Source organism: Pocillopora damicornis, chromosome 3 (assembly GCF_964200805.1).
Source record: "Pocillopora damicornis chromosome 3, jaPocDami1.2, whole genome shotgun sequence".
Taxonomy (NCBI): Eukaryota; Metazoa; Cnidaria; class Anthozoa; order Scleractinia; family Pocilloporidae; genus Pocillopora; species Pocillopora damicornis.
The window spans coordinates 26,648,655-26,673,051 of NC_142672.1; the positions used below are offsets into that span (position 1 = coordinate 26,648,655).

Below are 24,397 nucleotides of genomic sequence, written 5' to 3' on the forward strand. Positions count from 1 at the left end.
TTGTTTTTTTTTGCAAAAATAAGCTTATTTCAGTTTTAAAAACGCTGCAAAAAATGTTCTCAGCAAAATAGTTTAAGAGTCTGTGGGAAAACACAAAAACCAAGCTTAAACCAAGTGTAAATTGATAAAAAGGCCCGAATTGCGCATTTTGGCAGTTATTTTGGCAAAAAATGGTATATTTTGATTTCAAGCAAACTTTCAAGTAGTTGTTAAAGTTTAGAGCCAAACACAATACCAAAAAAAAATTGGATGTTTTCAGAAAAAATTGTGACCCTCAGCCTAATCATAATCCCACCCTACCCAAGCCCTAACTCTAGCTGCGAGCTATCCTAACCCTAACCCTAACCCCGGGTTAGGGTTAGGGCTCGGGTTAAGAACGGAACTTTTCACTCCAGTCAAAATGATGCAACTGGTTAACATGGTCCAACCAGCCAAAACAAGATAAAATGGTTTAAACGGTGAAAAGATTTTAATTACGTGACATGGTCCAATCGGAAGAAACGATCTCACTTAGTAAAATGGTGCGACTGGTTAACATGATCCAACTTGATAAAATGATGCCAATATCTAAAATGGACAAACTGGTTTAAATAATCCAACCAGTTGAAATGGTCTAACTGGATAATGCATGTGTAACCAGTGAAATTGGTTCAAATAATTCAGGTAAGGATGGTAACATTAGTTAAAAAGATCCAGCATATTACAGTGGTTCAACTGGCAAAAATAATCATCCAACTACTAAAAGTTATTAAACCCCAATCAAAATTAATCCAACCGCTTCAAATAATCTAACTGGTCAAAATTCTTCAGGTGGTTATTTAAGTGAAAAAGGTGACAAAACCTTCTTAAAAATATTTTTGAAGAGGCTTACACCCTTACCCTAAACACTAACCCTGCCCCCAAACCCTAACCCCAAACCTTCACCCTAGCCCTAACCTCAACCGCAGACCCTCTAACCCAAACACTAAGCCTAAACCCTAACCCTAACCCTAGCCCCACACCATAACCCTAAAACCTAACCCTAAACCCTAAACCCTAACCTATAGCCCTTAACCTAGACCTAACCCTAACCCTAACCCTAACCCTAACCCTAACCCTAACCCCAACCTTCTCTATCTATCCTGTAAGTGTACCAGTCGGCCTATCGTTTGTTTTTCAGTAAACTTTCAAGTAGTTACTGAAATTTACAAACACAATACCAAAAACCCTGCAATTGAATGCTTGTAGAAAAATATTAACGCCAACCCTAAGCATAGCCTCATCCTAGCCTTAACCCTAATTCTAACACTAAACCCCGCTAACTCTAAGCATAATTTTACCCTAGCCCTAACCCTGATTGTAACACTAAACCCCTCTGACCCGAAGCAACCCAAACCCTAACCCTAACCAGGTAATGGGCTCCTGCCCTAACCCTATCCTCAACCCTGACTTAAACCCTTTACCATAGCTTAGGATTGGTTTGGGGTTTGGGTTAGGTTTAGGATAGCACAGAGTTAGAGTGAGCACAGGACGAAATAGCATGATTCCGTAATTCGGAAAAATGAAACTCTATGTTTCCACATCATTCACTTCTTCCTTGGACCTGCTATGTTTCCGTTATGATTCCTGAACGGAAATATGACGACACGTTTCCGTTGCATTTCTGTCAACGGAATATTATCATCGCCTGTTTCCGTTACGTTTCCTTGTACGGATTCAAACTTTTACCGTCAAGTAAAACATATATTTATAAAGTGCTGTACAGTTCTTACACCACGTTACCATGAAGACGTGATCGTTCGAGGACAACAAAGGCAAATTGAAGTGCATTAGGTGTGTACTTTCGTAGGAATCATAAGAAGTCCTAGAAGCTTCGATGTTTTACACTGAGCTATGTGCATGTTAATTTTGGAACTGTTTCGAAACCTTACAAAATTGAATCTTTTAAACTTACGCTGTGCTTAGATTTTTAAGCAGCTGGATCATTTGAGCCAGTTTAGTCACTCAAACCAGCAATACAATACCAGGCTAACTGGATAGTTTTAGGGTTAGGGTTAGGATTTTCAAGTAGGCACACGCAGTTGTGTGGATATTGTGGTACATGGAGTTTAGTAGAGTGTAGATTTTTGCAGTATTTGCCAGTGTTGACATATTTATAAAATTATGGTTCCAAAGTGCGTGTCACTGTTGAGAACCCAAGAAAATCATGAGAAAGTCGCCGATGGATTAGCCATAAAAATAAGCCCAACTCTGAGTCAATGCCAAACCACAAGAAAGTTGTGAAACTCGCGCCAATGTAAAAAAAAAAAAAACAACTGAGGTTCGAAGTATGGGTCGCTAACATCCTATGAAAATCATGGGAAAGTCGAGGAGATTGGTCATGGTACCAACCAATGCCACTTTCCCATGAAAATCAAGAAACCTGTGGTAACTAGCCAACATATGCTAGAATGACAATCTTTAATGAAATTCATATCTAATAAGGATGTGTGAAATGGCCAATATCGCTCTTGGCCGAGATACTGGTTTGCCGTGTTTCGGCAGTTATTTTGGCGAATATGGTTAAAACCAAATCTGTGTAAAAACAGTAAAATCAACGAGTTATTGAGGTTCGTCAACATAGGGAGGGTCCTCTTAGTCTAGAGAAAAACTTCTGCCCACGGCTAAAGGCGTTAAATTAATAAATTGATATATCTGGGCGGCATATCAAACAGCAACACTAAACTTCTCCTTTCTCACAGCTTTTTCCCCTTTAACATCTTTGTTCATTCCATTTTTTTTAAAGTAAAAACTCGTTTTGGAGGCATAAAGGTCCCTAAAGCAACGTTTCAAGATTTTATGGCGATCTTGTGAAAAACATGTAGTTCCAGCTAGTTTAGAGGGTTTTGGCAGCTATTTACACAAAAAGTGGGTAAAATCAGCCCAATATGTCGTGTTTCTGACGGTTTTTACGCGTTTTTTCCCCAAATTTTACTGAGAACGCTGCGTTTTAGCTGGAATAAGTGTTTTCACATGGATTGTATCCCTATTTTGTTAAAGACATCGTGCTTTTGAATGTAAAATAGGCTGATTTTTGCAAAAAAAAAAAAAAAGTGTTTTTCAGGTCAAATTGAGCGCTTTTGTCAACTTTTGCGTAAAATTTGGCAAAAACTCGTGCGTTCTGCCGGATTTTGGTGTTTTTAGATAGATTTCATTGCAATTTTACGAAATACATGTAGTTTCAGCTAGTTTGCAGCGTTTTGGGCTTGAGACCGGCAAGAGTGATGGTAGACACTCTTAGCAGAGATAATTGTGCTAGCAGATATTAAAATTTCACCTGTAAAGACAATAAATTAATTGAACACAAGAAAAAGGAAACTTGATAAAAAAAATTAGAATAATGGCGGGGAGAAAAGAGGGCTGCACTAAAGATTATGTACTTGTGTTCTTGAAGCTGAAAATTAACAAGGTTCCTAACAATTTTTGAAAATCACACAAATCCCAAGCAATATCCAGGGTTTTCTCTTAATAAAATTAACTCTTAAATCAAATTGGGATTTTACCTTGGTCCTTTTTTTTTACTTTTTATGTACATTATTTATGTATAAATAATGCTCCCCTGACCCTCCCCCAAATTTCCAGAACAAATGGAAACTCTTAAGAATGATCAAGCTTTACCTTATTATTTAAAATTTTTACATCTTGAATTATCAAGTTATCACAGAGGATTTCTTGGTACTTTAACCTGCTTAACACCCTAAAAGAAGTGCACATATATACTACACACAATCAGCCCAGTCAAAATGTGCCACAGCTGACAATTTGGCTGCCTGCCACAATATAGCTGCCGCTAACTTCACACTTTTCACACTTCCATTCAAGACAAGGTTCAGCCTCTGCTGCCTATTACTATCACCAGCTTGCCTTCCACTCAAAAACATTTTGACTGAGCTCATCCATACATACATACATAAGTGGGAGATTAGGTTACATGAGCGAACCTGCACTATTGAAAGAGATCAATGAATTACAATTCAAAGAAACATTGATAAATAAAATAAATCAATAGAAATGACAAAAATCAAACCAACAGCAGACAGTACTCTTTCAGCCTTCTGGACCTGAGCAGTGCAGTGATCTTCAACTAAGTGCTTAATTTGGACATAAAACCAGAACTTGGTATAGCTAAATATTATTATTATTTTTTTAATATTCCCACTCCAGCTGATGTGTATTATTTGAATTACAAGTCTTATTAGCATGCAAAATCACCTATGGACAAGGCACACACTTTGGACATAAAACCAGAACTTGGTATAGCTAAATATTATTATTTTTCTTTTAATATTCCCACTCCAGCTGATGTGTATTATTTGAATTACAAGTCTTATTAGCATGCAAAATCACCTACAGACAAGGCACACACTTTGCACCAAAATAGCTTTGCATCAAGTACATTATCTAGTACATCATTACCATCTTCAGGTATTTCTAATTTACTTGTGAAAATCACACAAATCATAAGCTATATACAGAATACAATCAGCAGCAAATTATTAGAAAGGAATGCAGTAAATTTTAATAAGAATATTACTAAGTAGTTAAATAACAAATAGCCTAGTAAAATTGTGCCCGTTGCTGGGAATTTGGTTCTCAATAAAATTAGCTAAAATAGCCAATCTTGAGTTTTACTGCTCACTCAAAATGGGCTGGCAGCTTACAATTTGGCCGCCTACAATGAAGTACCTTCCGCTAACTTCACATTTTTCAGACTGCTTTTCAGGAAGAGGTTTGGCCAGCTTTTCTACTACTCAAAAACATTTTGACTGGGCTGTGCAAGTCTTACTAGCATATAAAAAGCACCTTCAGGTAGATTACAGCAAAGCAGACTTTGTACCAAATGCTCTGCATTAAGTACATCATTACCCTCTTCAAGTATTTCTAGTTTACTTGTGAAAATCCCACAAATCACAAGGTATATTACATTATACATTCCAGCTGACAAAGCAATCAAGGGTAATTTTTTCATAATGGATGCAATGATCTTCAGTATCAAGATTATTTGGTACCTAAATAGTAAAATGTTCGAGAGAAGAAATAATCATAAACATTTTTTCTTTCTCATCAGCATCGACTTCCAAAAGTAATGGATAATGACCACCTAAAATAAAGAAGAAATAAATCAAATTTGTGATTTCACAGGGCTTCAATACGAAACAACTATACATATCTTTTATTTCCTACCACTTACAAGTGGCAGGAATGGCTGAAATGGCCTTCACGTGAACACAACAGAATCCTATGCGTGTGTAACCATGTAGAACTATTTATTCGGTATCGAAATTACATCCCAAATGTCATGATATTTGACTGAAACTCAGCTTACCCATCTTTCGTTTAGACTTCGAAACTTGCTGCTTTTTACCACCGTTTCAATGTTTTCTTGTTGTTCAAAAGGTGGTAGGGCCATTGCAGACCGTGATTTTTTTTTTACTTGAGAACCAGATCACAACACCCAAGCCTTTTCACGCTAAATATTAAACTACTGAGATTTCCTTCGCCGCCGTAAGCCGCCATTTTATCTTTCCCTGAATACTAGTTCCCAAGCTTCGAGCCCGAAGGTCTCAGACATGCACTGAAATTATGATATTCGTTATTTCAGGGCCAATTTAGAAATAACGGTAATCGTTATTTTGGTGTCGAGATCATGCTGATCACAACTGAACGCACATTTACCCCTTTCCTCCGCCATCTTGAATGTTGTAAGACAGTGGAACCGAGTCCTTCTCTTTATTTAACATGTGTAAAGAGCATTGGTAAAGAGTGCCACGAAATTACTATATCCATAAATTTGGTGCCAATTTAGAAATAACGATAATCGTAATTTCGGTCTCGAGATCATGTTGCGGTCGAGAGGGACTGAGATGGAATATTTAATAACTTGCAAAACATAACCGAAGATTCTAGGAAATCTGCAAGTGATGTAGCCGAACATTCGAAGCTGTAAATCCCATGATTCCTGAGGAACAAGAAGAAACAGCATAGCGAGAATTTTAAGTCGCGAAACATTGCTTGATGGTGGACATGCAGATAATTTAGGATACATCAATTCTGTTGATGAGGCGCATAAACTTATTGCGGAATTTGAAACAGGATTGACGACGAAGTTTTCTTTCTTTAAAGCTGTCAAAGGTTTCTGAAACACCGGTATATATATATATATATATATAACTAACTGCAGACAGTACTTTTTTTTTTTTTTTAAAATATAAAAGCCTGGAGACCAGGCAGTTTTATTTCGTCAATGATATCTATTTACAATTCTAATTGATTAAAGTATTCGAATTAAATTATGAGTTATTTAGGTAATTACAGGTCTCAATTAACTAATGATATTTTCTCTTACAGGCGGCACGAACAGCGCACGGGCTATAACAGCCCGGAGTAAGCGCCCACCTGTAAGAGGTAACAAAGTTCTATTTAAAAGTTTTCTATTTACTATTTACAAAGAGATATTTCAGACCATGCGGGGCGCAAACAGCGCGCGGGCCTGTAGCCCGGAGTAAGCACCCCTCATGGGCGAGATTTAACAAATTTTATTATATACAAAGGTTCAGGGGGGAGCAAGAGAGGGGAAGAAGATGGGCTTACCAGCGTCGACCGAACAAAGTACGTTTTTAAAAGACCAAAAATTCCTTAAGGTATCAGTGTCGTTACTAAGAATTCTGAGTTGGACATCTTTCTTAATTAAGTCTATAATCGCGTTGGAGCTCAAAAGAGAACCTTCGAAGGTAGCTTTATTTCTGGCAAGCCAACACCAATATATGATGGTTGCCTTGAGAAAGTTAGATAAGGATATAGCGGTGGTAGATTTGTCTAGGGAAAAAGGGTAGTAGATAGATGTAGGGGAGATAGAGAAGGGGGAGTCGAGTAGAGCACGGAAAAGGGGGGAGAAGTGGTCCCAGACTTTCACAACTCTGGGACATCCCAAGAAGCAGTGTTCAATAGTTTCCGTTTTTCCGCAGATTGCGCATTTGTCATTATTGATGTATCCCCAAGACTTAAGGAGATATCTTACGCGGATCATTCTATGGATCAATAGCCAAATTAGATCGTTCTTCTTGTTTTCAATTAGCTTTAGGCGAGACTTGCGCCACACCCAGGCCCAACGATTGATGGGGCGGTCCATAGCAGACGCCCAAAAACCGGAGCACCGGGGTGCAACGCAGACGGGGTCAAGCAACAAAAGATATAAATTCTTACCGGTGAGTAAATCAGGTAAGGCACCAGTTTTCTGATGCAAGGTACGGAAATTATCTAGACAAAGGCGGTAGTAATTGGAAGGAAGGAAGGAAGAGGGAGCAGAATTGGTAGGAAAAGAAAAACGGGGATCTAGAATAGTTAGCTTATGTCCTAAAAAATATCGAGCTAGGTAATGCCATTTGGATGTGCCAAAGTCATCTCTTAAACTGGAAAAAACAGAAAGGCGCAGGCTAGCGCACTTAGCTTTAAAATTAACGACGTTGAGGCCCCCGGATGATGGGGGCGCACAACAGCGATCGCGACTAACATTTTCCATTTTTCCTCTCCAGATAAAAGGCCAAATGATCGACTTAAAGCTATCGTGCACCCAACGGGGTGGGGGGATGACTTTAGCAACGTGCCATAAACGGCTTGCGCCTAAAGTATTTACAATTAAGGTCCTACCGATAAAAGACAGGTCTCTTTGTTTCCAAAGATTTAGAACCGAACTTAGTTTGTCTAATTTGGCCCGCCAATTGTCGTCGTCGACATTGACGAGGCCGTTTGAGAAGTAAACACCAAGCACTCTCATTTTAGTGACCCATTTGAGGCCATAGGGGGATTCAATTCTAGTTCGCCATTTTCCTAACCACATTGCTTCAGATTTGGACGTGTTCAGTTTAGCGCCAGATCCTTGTTCAAATTTTGATACGACTCGGAGAAGTGAAGAAAGAGATCTTTCGGATTTTAAGATGCAAGTAGCATCGTCAGCGTACTGGGATATTTTATATTGAAGGCCCCCTGCTCCGGGGAGCAGGAAACCTTCAATATCTTTACAATTACGGATTTGCGTTGATAATACTTCTGAAACTAGCACATAAAGGAGAGGAGATAATGGGCATCCCTGTCTCACCCCTCTTCTTAAGTGGACAGGGGGGGACAGGGAGCCATTAACAATGATTCTAGAGAAGGCTTTAGAATAAAATAGTTCGACCCACCCACAAAAGGAGGGGCCGAAACCAAATTTACGCAATACTCTCATCATGAATTCGTGGTCAACTCGGTCAAAAGCTTTTTCTTGATCTAAGGAAATGAGAATACCCGGTTCATTAGTTTTGTCAATCATGTCGAGGGCATCACGAAGTAAGGCCAAATTTGAGAAGATAGTGCGGCCGACCACGCCGCACGTTTGGTCTGAATGCACGATGGAGTTCATGACTTTTTTCAATCGTTCAGTGATGATTTTAGATGCTAACTTGTAGTCAGTGTTTAACAAGGAAATTGGGCGCCAATTTTTTGCGAGGCGTCGATCATCTTTTTTGTGGACGAGTCGTAGGAGGCCCTCGTACTGGCTATCCGCGAGGGAGCCAGCAAGAAAAGCCTCGTTCAAAACAGAAAGGAGAGATTCGCTCAAATCGTTCCAAAAACACGAGTAAAATTCTGTTGGGAGGCCATCAGAACCGGGTGACTTGCCGGTCTGAAGGCCTTCCAATGCAGTAAGTAATTCTTTATTAGAAAAAGGGCCTTCACATAGATTGCGCTCATAATCAGTCAGTGAAAATTCGAGGCCGTCAATTATTTCAGTTTGAATTCGCGTATCAAGAGGATCTTGGGTGAATAAATTCTTGTAGAAATTGGTTAAAATTCTTTCAAGATCATTTTGAGAATTTCTGAGAACACCGTTCTCGTCAAAAAAAGATTCAAAACTATTCATGTCAGCTCGTTTTTTCTCCAGACGGAAGAAATAGCGTGTTGGTTTCTCACCTTCTTCGAACCATTGTGCTCGGGAGCGGACTTTAGCTCCTTCGGCTTCTTTCGAGATCAGAGAGGACAATTGGCTTTCCAAATCGCTAATTACACCTGGGTTATTTAAGCGATTAGAATGTAAAGCGTTTTTAGCACGGGTTAATTGCTTAGTAATTAGGATTCTTGTGGCATTTGCTGTTCTCTGTTTACGGATACAGTATGAAATACTTGTTTTGCGGATTTCAATTTTTAGAGCATCCCACCATTCGCGGAGGGAGGCGAATTCGGGGATTTTAAGCTTAAAGTTGTTAATCGATTTTGACATAATGTTTTTAAATTCTACATCTGAGAGTAAAGAGCTGTTGAACTTCCAAATTCCAGGACCGTGATTAGAAGGGTTAGTCGTTAGTTCAATTTTTACAAAGTCATGATCGGATAGGTCGTATACGCATGGAAGAATATTACATTTCGTTACTAGGGTTAAGCCTTTAGCGACGAGAAAGCGGTCAATTCTAGATGCCTGGGTATGGTCTTTATTAGACCAGGTGAAAGTTACTTTGCGCGGGTTGTTTTTGCGCCAAATGTCTGTAAGTGAGAAGTCAGCACAAAGGGATCGGAGAAGTTTTTGATCAGACAATGGGATGGCGGAACAATTTAATTTATCTAGGACATTGTCCACACAATTAAAGTCTCCCCCGATCACTAGGTCCCCTTGGGGGAGAAAGTAATTGTGCAGACAAGAGAAAAAACTTTTACGATCCGAAATAGTATTGGGAGAGTAAATGTTTACTAAATTTAGTTTAGAATTATAGTAGTCAATGAGTAAGCTCAATATTCTTCCTTCGGAATCGGTCAAAAAACGGATAATTTTGCCTGGAAAGTTTAGAGAAAAGAGGATGGCAACACCGGCAGACCTGCCAGTCCCAAAGGACCACAGACATTTGCCGCGCCAGAGTATTTCGAATTCCTCCGCTTGTTTTTTGCATGAGACATGTGTTTCTTGTAAAAGGATTATGTCACAGTTTGAATAATTTAATTCTTGAATAATTTTTCGACTTTTACTGGAGGACCCGAGTCCTCGCACATTCAGAGAAACTATTTTAAGCTTACTCATTGAATATAAATAAAAATTTAATATCTGTACCGCCTTCTCCTAGGTTTAACTCTCTCCCATCCATCATCATCAGTTTCGGAGCCAGAGTAGTCACGGCGGGAAGATCTATCGCGGTCATCGCGGCCGCGATAATAATCCCGATCGCTTCTATCTCTCTCTCTTCTGTCGCCTCTCCGGTCATCTCTTCGTTCTTCTCGATCGTCCCTCCCTCGCTCGTCTCTTCGTTCTCTTGGTCGTTCTCTTCTACCTTCGTCGCGTTGTTGTTCTCGTTGTTTCTCTTGATCTTGTTGTTTCTGTTGTTCTTGCTGTTCCTGCTTTTCTAGTAATTTCTGTTGTTCTTCTTGTTGTCGCTGTTGTTCTCTCTGTTGTTGTAGTTTTTTCTGCCTTTCTTCTCTTTCCTTGGCGCGCTGGGCTCGCTCTTGTTCCTTTTCCTTTTCAGTTTTAGGTGGCGTTGGCTCACTATCGACGTTCGCGCTGAAGAGCAGGAAGGGGCATTGAGGCATGGAATGGTTGTCCGCTAAACAAACGGAACATCTTGGCGAGTCTTTACATTCTTGAGCTCGATGCCCAGGGCATTCACAATTAAAACAACGGACTGCAGAGCAGTCTTTGGCCATGTGGTCAGTAGCTCCGCAATTCCGGCAAGCTTTTGGCTGATTTGGGTACCATATTTTGATAGGTTCACCAGCTATGTTGATGTTGGCAGGGATGGTTCGAAGTAGCGCCATTCGAGCCGTTCTTACTCCATTCTCGATATGTTGTGCAATTTTGTCGCGCCGAAATGAAAGGACACGACCGTAGTGGCTGAGTCGGCCAATCACGGCAGTGTCGGGTAGTTCAGCGGGGGCTTCATGGATCTTGACGAGGACCAAACGATTTTCGCAGTCGCCCAGGAACACTTTGAGACCGGCAATCACGACAAAAGGTGTTTCAAGAGCGGCTTCTTTAGCTGCACGGCTCTTAAAAGTCACGATCCAAGATCTATTGGACGCCTTTCTCTGGATTCCGGTGATAGCGTCAATATCGATTTCTGCCGCGTCAAAAGCTTCGAGAATTATTTGCGATGTGACGATTGTATCAACGCTAAAATAAATAGAGCGATCCTTCGTGATTCTACTTTGACTAGGAGCATTCAAAAAAGGCACGGCCTGAAATTTCACACCCTTATTTTCCAGATTTTTTAGTACCTCAGGGATTTCGATTTCCACGTCTGCGCCCCAGGACTGTGAACCTTCTACCACGCTTGCGTCTACGACGTCTCCTGGATTCGCTGCCGAGTTATCTGTAGTAAACTGGCTGATATTTTCACTTTCCTGGCTGTCCATGTTGACCAATTGCTGCAAAAGCAAGGAAAATAAACTTTTCATAAGCCTTTTAACCTTACCCAAGAGGCCGAGAAGCTTTCAGTACTTTTTCGGCCTTCTGGGCCGAATCAGTGCAGTGCTGATGCTAGGATGGGGGTAAGACCATATAGCCACCCCAAGTGATCTCACACATGTGGGATCACCTAAGCCATGCCAGAGTGCTCAAACTAGAAAAACTAGTGGGCGTGCATAATGCTAGCAGCAATGACTCATCCTAGTAGAGTGCTCAATTTGGACATGAAAGCTAAGCTTTGTATGCCAAAGAGCTATATCTAACTGCAGACAGTACTGTTTCGGCCTTCTGGGCCTCATCAGTGCAGTGCTGATGCTAGGATGGGGGTAAGACCATATAGCATATATATATATATATATATTGATATAGCTCTTTGGCATTACAAAGCTTTGCTATCGCTATTGTGCATTCTCACTAGTTTATCTAGTTCAAGTCCTCTGGCATGGCTTGGATGATACCACAATTGTGGAATCATTCGGGTTAAATTAATGCTTACACCTCCTTCCTTGGACAGAAGACACAAAATACTCGTTGAAGAAGCATGAGATATTTAAGGAGCGAAAATTCGTTTTTTACTGGTGTGCCTTTCCTAATTTTGGGAAAGAAAGTGTTCAATTGCCAGCACGGCATAGATAGAACAGCTGGAGAGAAAACGAAACGAAAAGATGCAGAAGAAGTAATGTATGTAATAATTTCTTTTTATCCTCAACCTTTGTGTTACTGTCAACTATGGCTTGCTAATTCGAAAGGTCAAATACATGAATGGGTCATATGACATTGATCTCTGAATACTTTAATGACAAACGTGATAACAGTTCAATCTTGGCTAAATTGAAGATGGTTTAGAAGTTAACAATTATAAGAACTTTTCACTAACATATGCTGCTGACAAAGGAGAAAATATATGCAATTCTGCATTTTTTGCTTTCTATCAAGCAATCATATGTTGGCTCCTTATCACGCTATGACACTTCCGTTTTGTCACATTCCAAAAAATAACTTGAGAAATACACTGTCACTCATCTTACACTGTTATATTTACCTATTACAGAAGGCCAGAAACAAAGATTTTGTTTTCAAGAAAATAAGATTTCTTGTCCAAGACACAAGGAAGTTTGACTGCAAAGCACAGATAAAAATGTGAGAAATTTTATTTTTTTTAGGGAACAAGGTAGTTCTACTAATGTATAAACAGAACAAATCTGGTTTAATAAATCAGACATGCAGCATGACTCCTTTTCTTCCATCTCCACTCAAAACAAGCAAACACACCTATAGAGGTTCCAGTCTGGTCTGCAAATGAAAAGGAGGAAAGTGATCACTGCAAAATTAAGCATTAGGGTTCTTATTTATAACATATTGATTATTGTATACTGATATCAAGAAATTAAGGTTGCAATTAGCAGCCAGCAGACGGAGTTATAGTTTGAGTTTTATCAAGTCCATTACTTTGTTAAATTTAGAGTAACCTTGTCTTGAGAGAGGGAAATTGAGGAGCTGTAATATTCTTATCATCAATTAGGGACCACAAAGAAAAATTTATTATAGAGACTTTTGAAGGAGAGGGGTAAGACTTGTGACAAGCTGGCAGACATATAGATAAACTTTACTGCTAAATGGGTTACAATATAAAGTACTCAGTATTTGGATCAGCTATGGCTCAACTTAAACTTTGCTTTAGCTTCAATTTATTCATTTGTGGTTTCCTTTCACTGTGTTTATTTTTCAAGTTATGTTACACAGAAGAACAAAAAAATGACAAGGAATGCTTTTGAATATTAAGAGGCTGGAATAAGCTAGAAACCAAAACTGAATTTTAAACAGTACAAAGTTAATTTGATCTTCCAATGTTATTTAATTTTAACCATTAATAGAATTTGCTATTTAAATTTATCCCCTCCATTTTTCTGGATATTGTGAGCAAAAACAAACAATTATCACAAAATGTGTGGTATACAATGGTTTGATTCACCAATGTGACAAAGGCCTTTCACTGTCTATCCATAAAAAGGGAAATAATTTGTAAAATGTAAGACATTCTGCATCTTGAGTGTATACTTATTCATCCATGTGAAATTAAAAGTTACTTGAAATAAATGTGAAAGATTTATAAGATTTTCAGACCCCTGATAACAATTACTGATGTGCTGATTTGTTGTACTTAAAGGTTATGATTTTAGCGGAAATAGTGAGAGAAATTTCTGGAACTGGAATTTTGATGCAAATGTCTGTTTAAGTCAGTTTAAGTCAGTTAAAAACTCTCCTGTTTCAAGATTACATGATTGCCACACCAGAACCTTTTGTATTCTATATTGTGCACCATGTTATGATTACGGTTTCAATAATAAAAGGTGCTGACTCAAGAACTTTGCAAAATATCTCTACATACAAAGAAATAGATTGTGGTTATGTACTCCAAATAGCAGGTCGCATCAGTCTTCTGTAAGGAAGTAGCAGAAATTGCTATGGTGGTTTTGGTGGATGGAGAGAAACATCCACCAAAACCACTTTATTTTATGTGTTATGAGTTATGATAATCATTATGAACGTTTGGTCGGTCAGCAATTGTGCACCATAAAAAATAATTAGCCAGAGCACTAACTGCTAATTAGTGGTATAAATCTTTTGTCTCCCTGAACATCTAACAGTGGCTATAGATAAAATTTAAAAAATATATTGTTGATGGTTTTGGTCAAAGTTTTGGTGGATGTTCCCTAATGACATCCACCAAAACTACGTAACATCTGGGCACCTTCTAAATACGTGAAATATCTGCATAAAATTGCGTAAAATGTTTTATAATACTACAATCGAACAATAAATTAATACTTACCATTTCTTGAGTAAAAAGTTTTGACGCAATTTCCCAAACAAATAATACACTTAGGTCATCGGGATAAGTCGGGATGTTGTCGTAGCTTCGTAATTTTCAGTTAGTATAACAAGTCATGAGTTGTCCGTCATTGCATCCCAGTCCCTCTCGACCAAGGTGGTTTTGGTGGATGGAATCTAATGCTGACCCCACTCGTCGCCCGTGATATAGTAACTCCCCAAATAATTCCGCGTATCTGCTTATTCCGCTTAACAATATGGAACGTAGCGTCTTCTTCCTGCTACTGACGTTCCCCCGAAGCGACTTCGAATTAAGTTCTCTTGTAAGAGGGGCAGTCGTTTACCCTTCGTTACAATGGAATTTCAAAAATCCTCAGTAAGTATCTTTTTAAACTCAATGATAAACTAGAAAGAGAGTCGGTAAAATTTCCGCACAGCCCCATACTATTGTAAAACAGATCTGTTTTCCTAATGGCAATGTATTGTTTTTGTCATTGTTTTCTTTATCCAAGAACTGAATGCATAATGTAATATGGGGCTGTGCGGAAACTTTACCCAAAATTTTTGCTGAAACTTTTGGAAAGTGATAGCTTACTGAATTGAAATATTGCCAACAGCCATGTCGTATTGGCTCCATATATGTGAAATATTTGCAAAAAAATTAGAATATTATCTTTTGATAGGCAACAATTTTTGCATAGAAAGGTTTAGTGCTTGCTATGTATATCCAGGGTCCTCAAGCAGGTTAAACATTAAAACAGGACAACTCCTCTCTTGTGTTTACATTTAAAAGCCAGAAGTATTTATTTTACTACTATACTGACCTAACATTATTCGCCACACTACAGGAATACCAATCATTTTGTGATATTTTTACAATACTACTTGCAATGTGGCAAAAAAACAAAAAGTTTCAGCATTTTGAAAACGCTCCAAATGGAATGGTGACAGCACTTTGTGTTACACCCTGATACTGAAAAGAATCCTTTTATAATTTAATACCAAGAATCTAATACCACTTACTGACAATTTACAAAAGTATGGACAATATCCGCACAACATGAAAACTAACAGAAAAAAGTTAAGGAATATGTAAGAGGGAACAACCTTATACTTAAGCCAGCAACTTTGGCTTCTCCAAATTGAAACATCTCTAGTTGGAGATGTTTCACTTTGTCTGTGGGATCCAGCTGCTACAAAAATAATTTTATCAGATGAAATTCTGATGAATCTATGTCTAATACTGAAATTACTGACATGTATGGTAACCCAATGTACATGTCACTATGATAAACCATTATTCACCAAAGTGCAGGGGAATAGTAGTGAATATTTACTGAGCCACAATGTGGCAAAATAAATGTCTACCACTTTCATCAATGCTAAGGTGAATCATTGTCTTAGTATATACCACACTGAAACCAAAAAAAATAGTTTATTTCAGCCAATTTACCACAAAGTGGTCAGAAATTAACCTTGTGATGTATAGATTTATCTATTAGTTGCTGGGAAATAAAAAAAGTAGTTGCTAATCACTTCTGAACGTATGTATCAGCACTTGCAAAAAGCAATGTGGTATTTACTAATGGTGACTATTGATTACTTCTAGGGATATATGAGAAACTGTAACAGTGGTACTTTCCAGAACCTTACAGTCATTTAGATCTGTTTTGTATCTAACCTCTCCTTTAGATTTCAAGAGGGAAAGTTGCATTTAAGTGTGCTGCCAGGTTCAAAACTGAACCTGATCTGCCCTCATGTAGCAGTATCCTTTGTAGAGATGGATGACACAGATAGCATGCTCTATTTTGAAAACGTTTGGAGAGTTGACAACACAAGCTACCAGACTTGTGAGGTTAATACCACCGTAGCAGAGAACAAGATGGTACTAAAGTGTGCTGATCCTCGAAAGATTCAATTTACCACAATAGTCTTTCAGCGTTTCAGTGCTGTTAATTCCCTGGTATTTGAGCCAGGAAGCACCTATTATTTTATTTGTAAGTGTGTGATGTTTTGATTGCATCTTGTAATTATCTGGTAAAGGGTTTTGCGGTGGAGGTCTGTAGTTGGTGAGTAGAAGAATATCATTTTTCATTAGCTGTGGTCCTGTCAGAATTGATCATGTGTACTCATGGTAACTTTTCATAGTAGATTTATTGGTTGATATATTAACAGATAATTGATCAACATTATTACCAACCATAAATCTAGAGACTGTGAACATCTAAAATATGCCTGGAAAGTTGATTGTCTAGTAACCAATCACTTTGAGATCTTGCCACCACAGAAACCGTAGACACTAAATGGGTTGCCTTTCATCAGGAAACCAATTTTGTGATCATTTTGTTTCAAAATACATCTGTCTGCAAAAATATTATTCAGATTGGCCAAACTTCTAACATCCCAAGAGACATGAATAGTTTCCCAAATCAAATAAATTGAAGTCTTTACCCAACCAAAACTAACACCAGGGTTTATGGTGCCAGTAACGAAAACACCAGAATTTCGGGGTTCTATATTATCTTTTCATTTTATGCCGTAAATCAAATTCACCGTGTCGCGTGGCTCATGTGTACGGTCCGGTCGGTACTATGTACTTTCGCTATCAGTAGGACCACTACTAACGACTCTCCGATCGCTACTACTGGGAATCACCAACAAAACATCGATGAAACTTAGTAAAAAGCCACAAAGATTTACAAAGAAAATCGAGTATAGAGAAAAAAGAGTATATCTTGAGTGATCATTTCAAATTACGATCGATCGAGACGAAAATCCATTCGCGAACAAACACTGTGCTCACTAGCTTCCATACCAAATCCGTCTCTACCAACTTGGCCCTGATGAACCTAACAAGGTAATTTAGTGTTGCCAACTGAGTTGAAAACGTAAATTGGCCACCATAAAGAATTTGAAGGTTGATGTTTCGAACGTTAGACTAACGCTCGAAACGTCAGCCTTTAAACTATTTATGGTGGTTAATTTACGTTTTCAACTCAGTTGATAACACTAAATTACCCTGTTATACCTTCCCACCGACGCAGCACCATAGTTTTTCTAGAAACTTACCCCCTTGGCTTTGATGAATCTATTTCTGCATAGCCAAACCAGTATAAAAATGTATGTTAAGGAGTTGTCGCTTAGCTTTCATACCTTACATTTAGAAATCGATCGACACGCGACGCCATATTGTTTTCAAGAAATCAACAACCTCCGTGAAAAATCGTTTGCTCACGTTTTCTTTTTTTTAAATATATTCTTCTCACAAAAAATTTAAAACGAAATGATAAAGTATCCTAATCTGAAATAAATTGGACACAGTTGTCTCATTTAAACGTCCAAAACTAAACGAATGAGCTAAAGAATCAACCCCGTTCGATACCGGGTTTTCTAGGGACTCAAAATAAATAAAGAAGCAAAGTTAACCATACCTTTCAATGCATAATTCGCAGGTCATTGAGTTTAGTGATGTGTTGGCTGTTAAAAGGGCCTTTTTTTGTTTATTTATTTTTGTCTTTGGCAACTTAGAAATGATAAAGTTAAGCGACAACTCCTTTACAAACATTTTTACACTGATTTGGCTTTAAAGAAGTTATAAAATTGTGATATCATACAACCAACTTTGCTGAGAATAAAACTTAAATGGTAGCGAACGGACTCTTGGCTCATTGAGTATATCTGGGTCGAGATCGATTCATTTGCTCATTTGTTTTGTTTTTGACGTTTATATGAGACAACTGTTTCCAATTTATTTCAGGTTAAGGTACAAAATAAATTTGTTTTAAATTGTTGTGAAAAGACTGTAAATGAGGAAAACGTGTGCAAACGACTTGACATGAAGGTTGTTAATTTCATGAAAGCAATATGGCGTCGCTGTGTTGATCGATTTTTAAATGTAAGGTATTCTAATCTGTGACAAGTTAGAAATGATAAAGCTAGCGACAACTCTTTAACATGCATTTTTATACTGGTTTGTCTTTGAAGAAGTAGATTCGTTAAAGCCAAATTGGTAGAAACGGACTTGGTATGGAAGCCAGTGAGCACGATGTTTCGTCTTGATCGATCGTATTGTGAAATGATCGTACAATATATATTCTAAAATGCAACAGAAATTTTCTTTTATAAATCTTTGTGGCTTTTTCTAAGTTTCATTGATGTTTTTTGTTGGTTATTCCCAGTGATAGCGGTCGGACTTCGTCATGGGTAGCGATTAGACCGGTAGCAAAAGTACCTGGTAGCGACCAGACCGGTTATCTGATGGTTGACAGACTCACTTTACAATAACCTCTTGTCAATGTTTTGATGGTTGTTGACTATTGGAACAGAAAGACTTTGGTCTACCATTAGCCTACTATTGCTATTATTCTACCCTTGTCTGGGAATGCAATCATATTACATGATATTACTCTCAGGCTCGAACCGTTTACATCTTGTGTTGTGCTTGTAGAGCTTTCAAGTCTCATGCATCGAGCATGAGACTTTGTTAACAAATTCAATCTTACGCTCTCAGGCTGAAGCCATTACTTCTCACTCCTTTTTTTTGAGATGGTAAACTACTGCTATAGTCAGGTCCCTATAGAATGAATTTAAAATCCTAATTATGATTTACTCCTTGTGTGCTTTGATCTCACTTTGAACTCTTTTCAACTGTGCAAACCCTCCTTCATTTGCTTAAAATTTTTCAGGGTGAGCATGACACCCCCCTCCCCTCTCAATGTTGTTGTTCATCAAAAATCATACCTACTGTGACCCTAATGCTTTTTCAAAGTATTTTGACCAAGAAAACTAATTTTTCTCCACTTTGTATTTGCAGCCACTTCTAATGGGTCCCTCAGTTCTCTGACAAATAACAGAAATGGACACTGTCACACAGCAAACATGAAACTGGAAATATATGTCTGTAAAGGAACTGAGGGTAAAATACAACTGTATTCAAATTAAATTTCCCTGACTGACTTGTGAAGAAATGTAAAAATTTATCATTGAAATTACTAAATAAGAAATAATTGGCTGATTTTTGGATGCAGTGTTTTTGGGAACACAGAATCTTTTATTGCTATTTTTTCAATATCTTGACTTCCAAAGATAGATGCTACTGGTATTGATTTTTGCTAAAACGGAGGGAAAGAAAAAAAATCAGAGTGCCTCCTAAAGAATCAAACATTCATCTAGTATGGGTTGAAAATGTAAATTAGCCATCGTAAAGGGTAAAAAAGCTGACGTTTCGAGCGTTAGCCCTTTGTCAGAGCGATTATAATCGCTCTGACAAAGGGCTAACGCTCGAAACGTCAGCTTTTTTACCCTTTATGATGGCTAATTTGCGTTTTCAACCCAGTTGTTAACACTAAATTGCCTGCTGTACTCTCCCACTGATGCAGCACCACAGTTTCTTTAGAAACTTACCCCTTCATTCATTCATCTAGTATGTACTTCTAAGATCACTAGTGTCAAAAGTGTTGTTTCAGCTCTCCAGGCTATGACCGCCTCGGTTGCCATGATGACTAGAGAAATTTTGGCCACAATGTTAGCAGTGTCAGTCGTCAATTTGGCAACTTGTGGTCAGCGGTCATTGGAGCAAGTTGAAAGGTTTTACAGTTACATTTTTATGGTCTGATAAAAGTTTTCATGAAATATTAGTCAAGAACTTTGTTTTCTTGCAATAAAATTTCCCTCTTTCTCATTAATTTCTTGGTATATGCCTTGAGATGTTGGGTGAATCTCCAAAAACAAATGCAAGCTATAATTCCCAGAACAAGTGACAAGTTTTGTGTACAGTTGCACAAATTAAGTGTTTTTTTTTTTCTGGAAAGAAAAATTATCTCATTCCTGACCTGTTTACAATTTTGGTCCCCTAATGATAATTTTGAAAAAAAATCAGGTTTGGAGCTCCATGTTTTATGTAAAAAGGATACAAAAGTTGCTCTAATTTTAACTTGGTTATTGTTATTGCATTTTAGATCCAGAGTGTAAAGAAGCATCCAATGATACTACTACAGTATCTACTGAGGTTACCACTTCTGTGAGTACACCCATGCCTGGTGCTGTAGGAACACAAGCACCTAGGGCATCACCTTTTTGGGGTTAGTGATCTTTAAGTTCATTAATTTAGGCTTCATCCTTATCTTTAGACTTTTTCTTGTCTGTTAAATAAATGTAAAAAAAATTATGATGGACCATGAAAGGAAAAAAAATGGCTGATAGACAGATGGACTAACCAATGAACTAATGAAGAGACAAAAAGATACTGACAGGACAGAGACAGACAGACGAGATAATTTGGTTTTATCAACTGGGTTAATAATGTAAATTGGCCACTGTAAGAGTTTTAAAGCTTACGTTTTGAGCAAAAGCCCTTCATCCGAGCAAATAGAGGAATTTTGGGTTGTGAGTGTGAGTTATATGCAGCAGATAGAGCTACACTATTGGTGGGAACATGGTAAAAAGAAAAACAAGAATAAGATGGACAGACAGAGAGACAGGAGGACAGATAGACAGGCAGTCAGACAGACAGGGTGGTAGGTATATAGATATGCTTTTTTTTAAGCACCCTATACTTAATATGTTAAATTGCTGCTGTCTGTCCACTATTGAATCTATCTTTACAAAGCATTTAAAATTTGATATTTTTTCTTGTCCCTTAATTTTGGTCACATGTAGGTTCTTGGAATCTAAGAGCTGCTGTCATCCTTGGGGTTTGTCTTTTTGTTTCTCTTGTGGTAAACTGCTTGTTTCTGCATGTGATTTGGTGAGTTTTGGTAAATGATAGATTAATTAGTGCAATACCCATTAACTTCTCAGCATGTATATAGAGACAAATCTAATTGTATATAAAACACGGCTGAAAAGTCTTTTCAGATAACAATTTAGGTTTGGAAAGAAAGTATTCATGCAGATAAATAATCTTACTACAGATGATCTTTTGTCTTCCTGTCATAGTCGTCGAAAAGAGAGGAGACGATCATTAGATGAAGAGAAGAAGTTTTATAAAGCGGTGGATGAAAATTGTCTGAACAAACATCAAATGAATGATGTGAAACTCCTTTAAGGGTGATGGACAAAGCACTGATTGTGGACTGTACCCAAATGGACTACCCTGAAATGGACTTTTATAGGAATTTTATGGCAGGTCATAGCTGTAATTAATTTGGTGGAAAGATCCTGTCTTCATATATTTTCAATAGTTTTAGGGCAGCCTTGTTTTTAATCATGTTAAGACTGTAAATTGTAAATAATCTAATTTAAGCGTCTTATAGGAAATTTATTGCAGGTTCACACCAGCCCTTGGGTTGCCACAAACAGACCTGCCGTGCCAAAAAGTATATGTATATATATGTATATATGTAAATATTATGAGAGGAAAAAAGGATGCAACTACATTTCCCGATCTCATAATATTTATTCTGCTCTGCTTCAATGTATTGAGCACTGTTCCACGCAAAAATCGACTTGCAGACTTCCAATGTATATATGTATATATGTATATATGTATATATGTATATATGTATATATGTATATATGTATGCGTGTATATATGTATGTATATGTGTGTATATATAATGTATGTGTGTGTATATATAATGTATGTGTGTGTGTATATATATACACATATATATGTATGTATGTATATATAGATATATACATACACACATACATACATACATACATACATACATACATACACAGAGTGATAGCAACTTATCAGGTTATACAACATGCCATGTTGTGTTTCTCTTTCAATCATCAAGCTGCTGTAAACTACATGGCTGACTTTAAAGAATTTAATGTACATGGCAAATGTCTGTGTCAATCTATGTACTGAAGCACAAAAAGGTGAATATTATCGATTTCTCGCCTTACTTCATGACCAATACTGGGCCTCAGGAGAAAAGCATGACTTCAAGTTCTTTTATGTTGGATGGACTTAAATACTGGTTTAAAAAAATCACCTAAATTTCATGGTATTGGTTGTGGCAAGCAGAACTACAAAGAGACTAAAAGAGTGGGTCCATTTAAGGACAGTCCATTTGGGTAGTCTAACTGAGGGTCAGTGTTTTGTTCATCACCCTCTCTGAAGAGTACAGAGAATGTTTACTGGGGTTGACTAAGGTCTTCAGCCTCAAGTCATTGGAGTCCTTAGTTAGTATGTATGATCAAACTAATTCAGAGTTCATCAAGGTATCCCTTCAACATTTGGGTAATTTTCCTATTCCTTAAATTTGGTAAATCGTGGTACAAACCTTAACCTTGGTTAAGCAACCAATACAAAGTAATTATCAATAAATTTTAGGGCCTTTTAGGGTGGCACTTGACAGTATAAAATACTGATAAACTTGTGGCCCTCAGGTACTTCTTTTGTACATGAGAAAGTTGTACGTATCTTAAAGACATTACAGAGGTCTGAGCTTCTATGCAGACATTAGATTATAACATGGTTGCAAAAATAAACCATAAGTTGCAGAAGAAGACCAAGGGATTATATCAATTCAACTTAGCACCATAACACTGAATAAGGAAACATTTGCTGCCTATTTGAGGAATGCTTTGTGTAAGTCACCTAACAGGTGACTTTTTCTGAAAAAATATATAGTTTCCAAAGTTTTTTATGCTCACCATGACAACTAAAATGGTAGTAACTTGGAGCACTGTTTTTTGTTAAATTAGATAACTGATGATATTCAGATTGATGGACAACAAGTGCTTTCTTGGTTGCTGTATTAAGCCCTAATTCTGCAAGTTAAGCTGCAGACATGTGCATGCAGTTGTCACCTCTCTCTACCTAAGTGAAGAGAGGTGATAACCATAATTATTAATGCATTGGGAAGGATTTAAAAAATAATATTTAACATAACTATGATTTTACTAATTATGTGTCTGCAACATTTAGTTTTTGTATTTAATTGTTCAATTTCATAGGAATACTACATAGTGAAAGTCTTTTTGTGCTATTATTGTTGTACCACCATCATTTGTTAGATGGGCCATATATTTAAATGACATTATCTTGATACAGCTACCTGAATTTATTTCGCTTTTCTTTTTATATTGAGATTAAGTAATTCATGTTAGTCTTAATTAGGTAGAAAGAAAGGTAAATTGTACATTGAGACAAAAACATGAGTAATGAAAAATATGCTTAAATTATATATGATAATAGTAATCTTTAATGAGGATGCCAACATCATAAAGTGGTTTACAGAAGGGTCCTCAAAAGAATACTAAGTTTAGATTAAGAACTAGTTCAACATACAAAAATGTAAAAGATTAGAGAGTATATACTATCATCAAGCATCAAAAATAACTAGTTAAAAATACAAGAATGTAAAAGATAAAAAGAATATACAAAGGGTAAAAAGCAAAGAATGTTGTTAAGAGTCAAAGACAACTTCGGACAGGCCATGTTTAAAAGCAGGCAGTGACTCTGCATTCCTTAATGAGGTGTCTAACTGTTCCATATATCAGCGCTAAAATTTGCTGATGACCAATGACCCCATCTTCTTGTGGCACTGGATTTATGAATGTCATACTCAATCTTGTGTAGTAACTATGAAAATCATCATTGAATGTGACAGGGATAGAGTGACAGAAATGGTTGTTAATCAATTTATACATAAAAATAGCATGATGTTCCTTTCTAAATCGCAATAATGGCTTCCAGCCAAGTCTCTCTAGTGCCTCAGCTGCAGAAAAATGTTCAGGAAGATCTAAAATGAGGTGAGCAGCCTTATTCTGTAACACTTGTAGCTCAGACATTAAGGAGGCATTTCCGTGATCTCCTCACATGATATCCCCATAGTCAAAAAGAGGTAAAATGAAACTAATAAAAACATTATTCTAGTATTGAGGGGGAGGCAAGATTTAATATGCCTTGAACTTTTTACTGATCTTACCACGAATAATATATATGAATATAATCGAAGTGGTCAGTCCAGGAAAACCGGTTATTAATCACAATAGCTAAGTACGTATAAGAATTTAAATTATCAAGAGGGATATCATCAGCAGAAATAAGGATGGACCCAACTTTGCTTAAGTGGGAACTACTACCAACTAGATGCATATTTTTCAAGATGATAGAGTTGACAAAAATGTGAGACAAAAGGATGACCAACCATTCACAGAGTTATTAAA

The 24,397-nt window shown here is 37.4% G+C and overlaps 1 protein-coding gene and 2 long non-coding RNA genes across 3 annotated transcripts; 1 reads left to right on the forward strand and 2 right to left on the reverse strand.

Annotated features, from left to right (window-relative positions):
• Positions 1-3,615: 3,615 nt before the first annotated feature.
• Positions 3,616-5,736, reverse strand: LOC149049106 (uncharacterized). Its single transcript, XR_016184689.1, has 2 exons — positions 5,345-5,736; positions 3,616-5,119 (listed from the first exon to the last, which is right to left on the reverse strand). It is a non-coding gene; the product is annotated as an uncharacterized LOC149049106 (long non-coding RNA).
• A 6,829-nt stretch (positions 5,737-12,565) lies between these two features.
• LOC149049107 (uncharacterized) lies at positions 12,566-14,459 on the reverse strand. Its single transcript, XR_016184690.1, has 2 exons — positions 14,271-14,459; positions 12,566-12,730 (listed from the first exon to the last, which is right to left on the reverse strand). It is a non-coding gene; the product is annotated as an uncharacterized LOC149049107 (long non-coding RNA).
• On the forward strand, positions 14,420-24,106 carry LOC113684318 (ephrin-B2a). The gene is made up of 6 exons (XM_089199331.1): positions 14,420-14,645; positions 15,962-16,266; positions 19,083-19,184; positions 20,227-20,349; positions 20,927-21,014; positions 21,206-24,106. Exons 1-6 carry the CDS (start codon positions 14,527-14,529, stop codon positions 21,312-21,314), a joined length of 846 nt encoding a protein of 281 aa, XP_089055457.1. The 5' UTR covers positions 14,420-14,526; the 3' UTR covers positions 21,315-24,106.
• Positions 24,107-24,397: the final 291 nt, after the last annotated feature.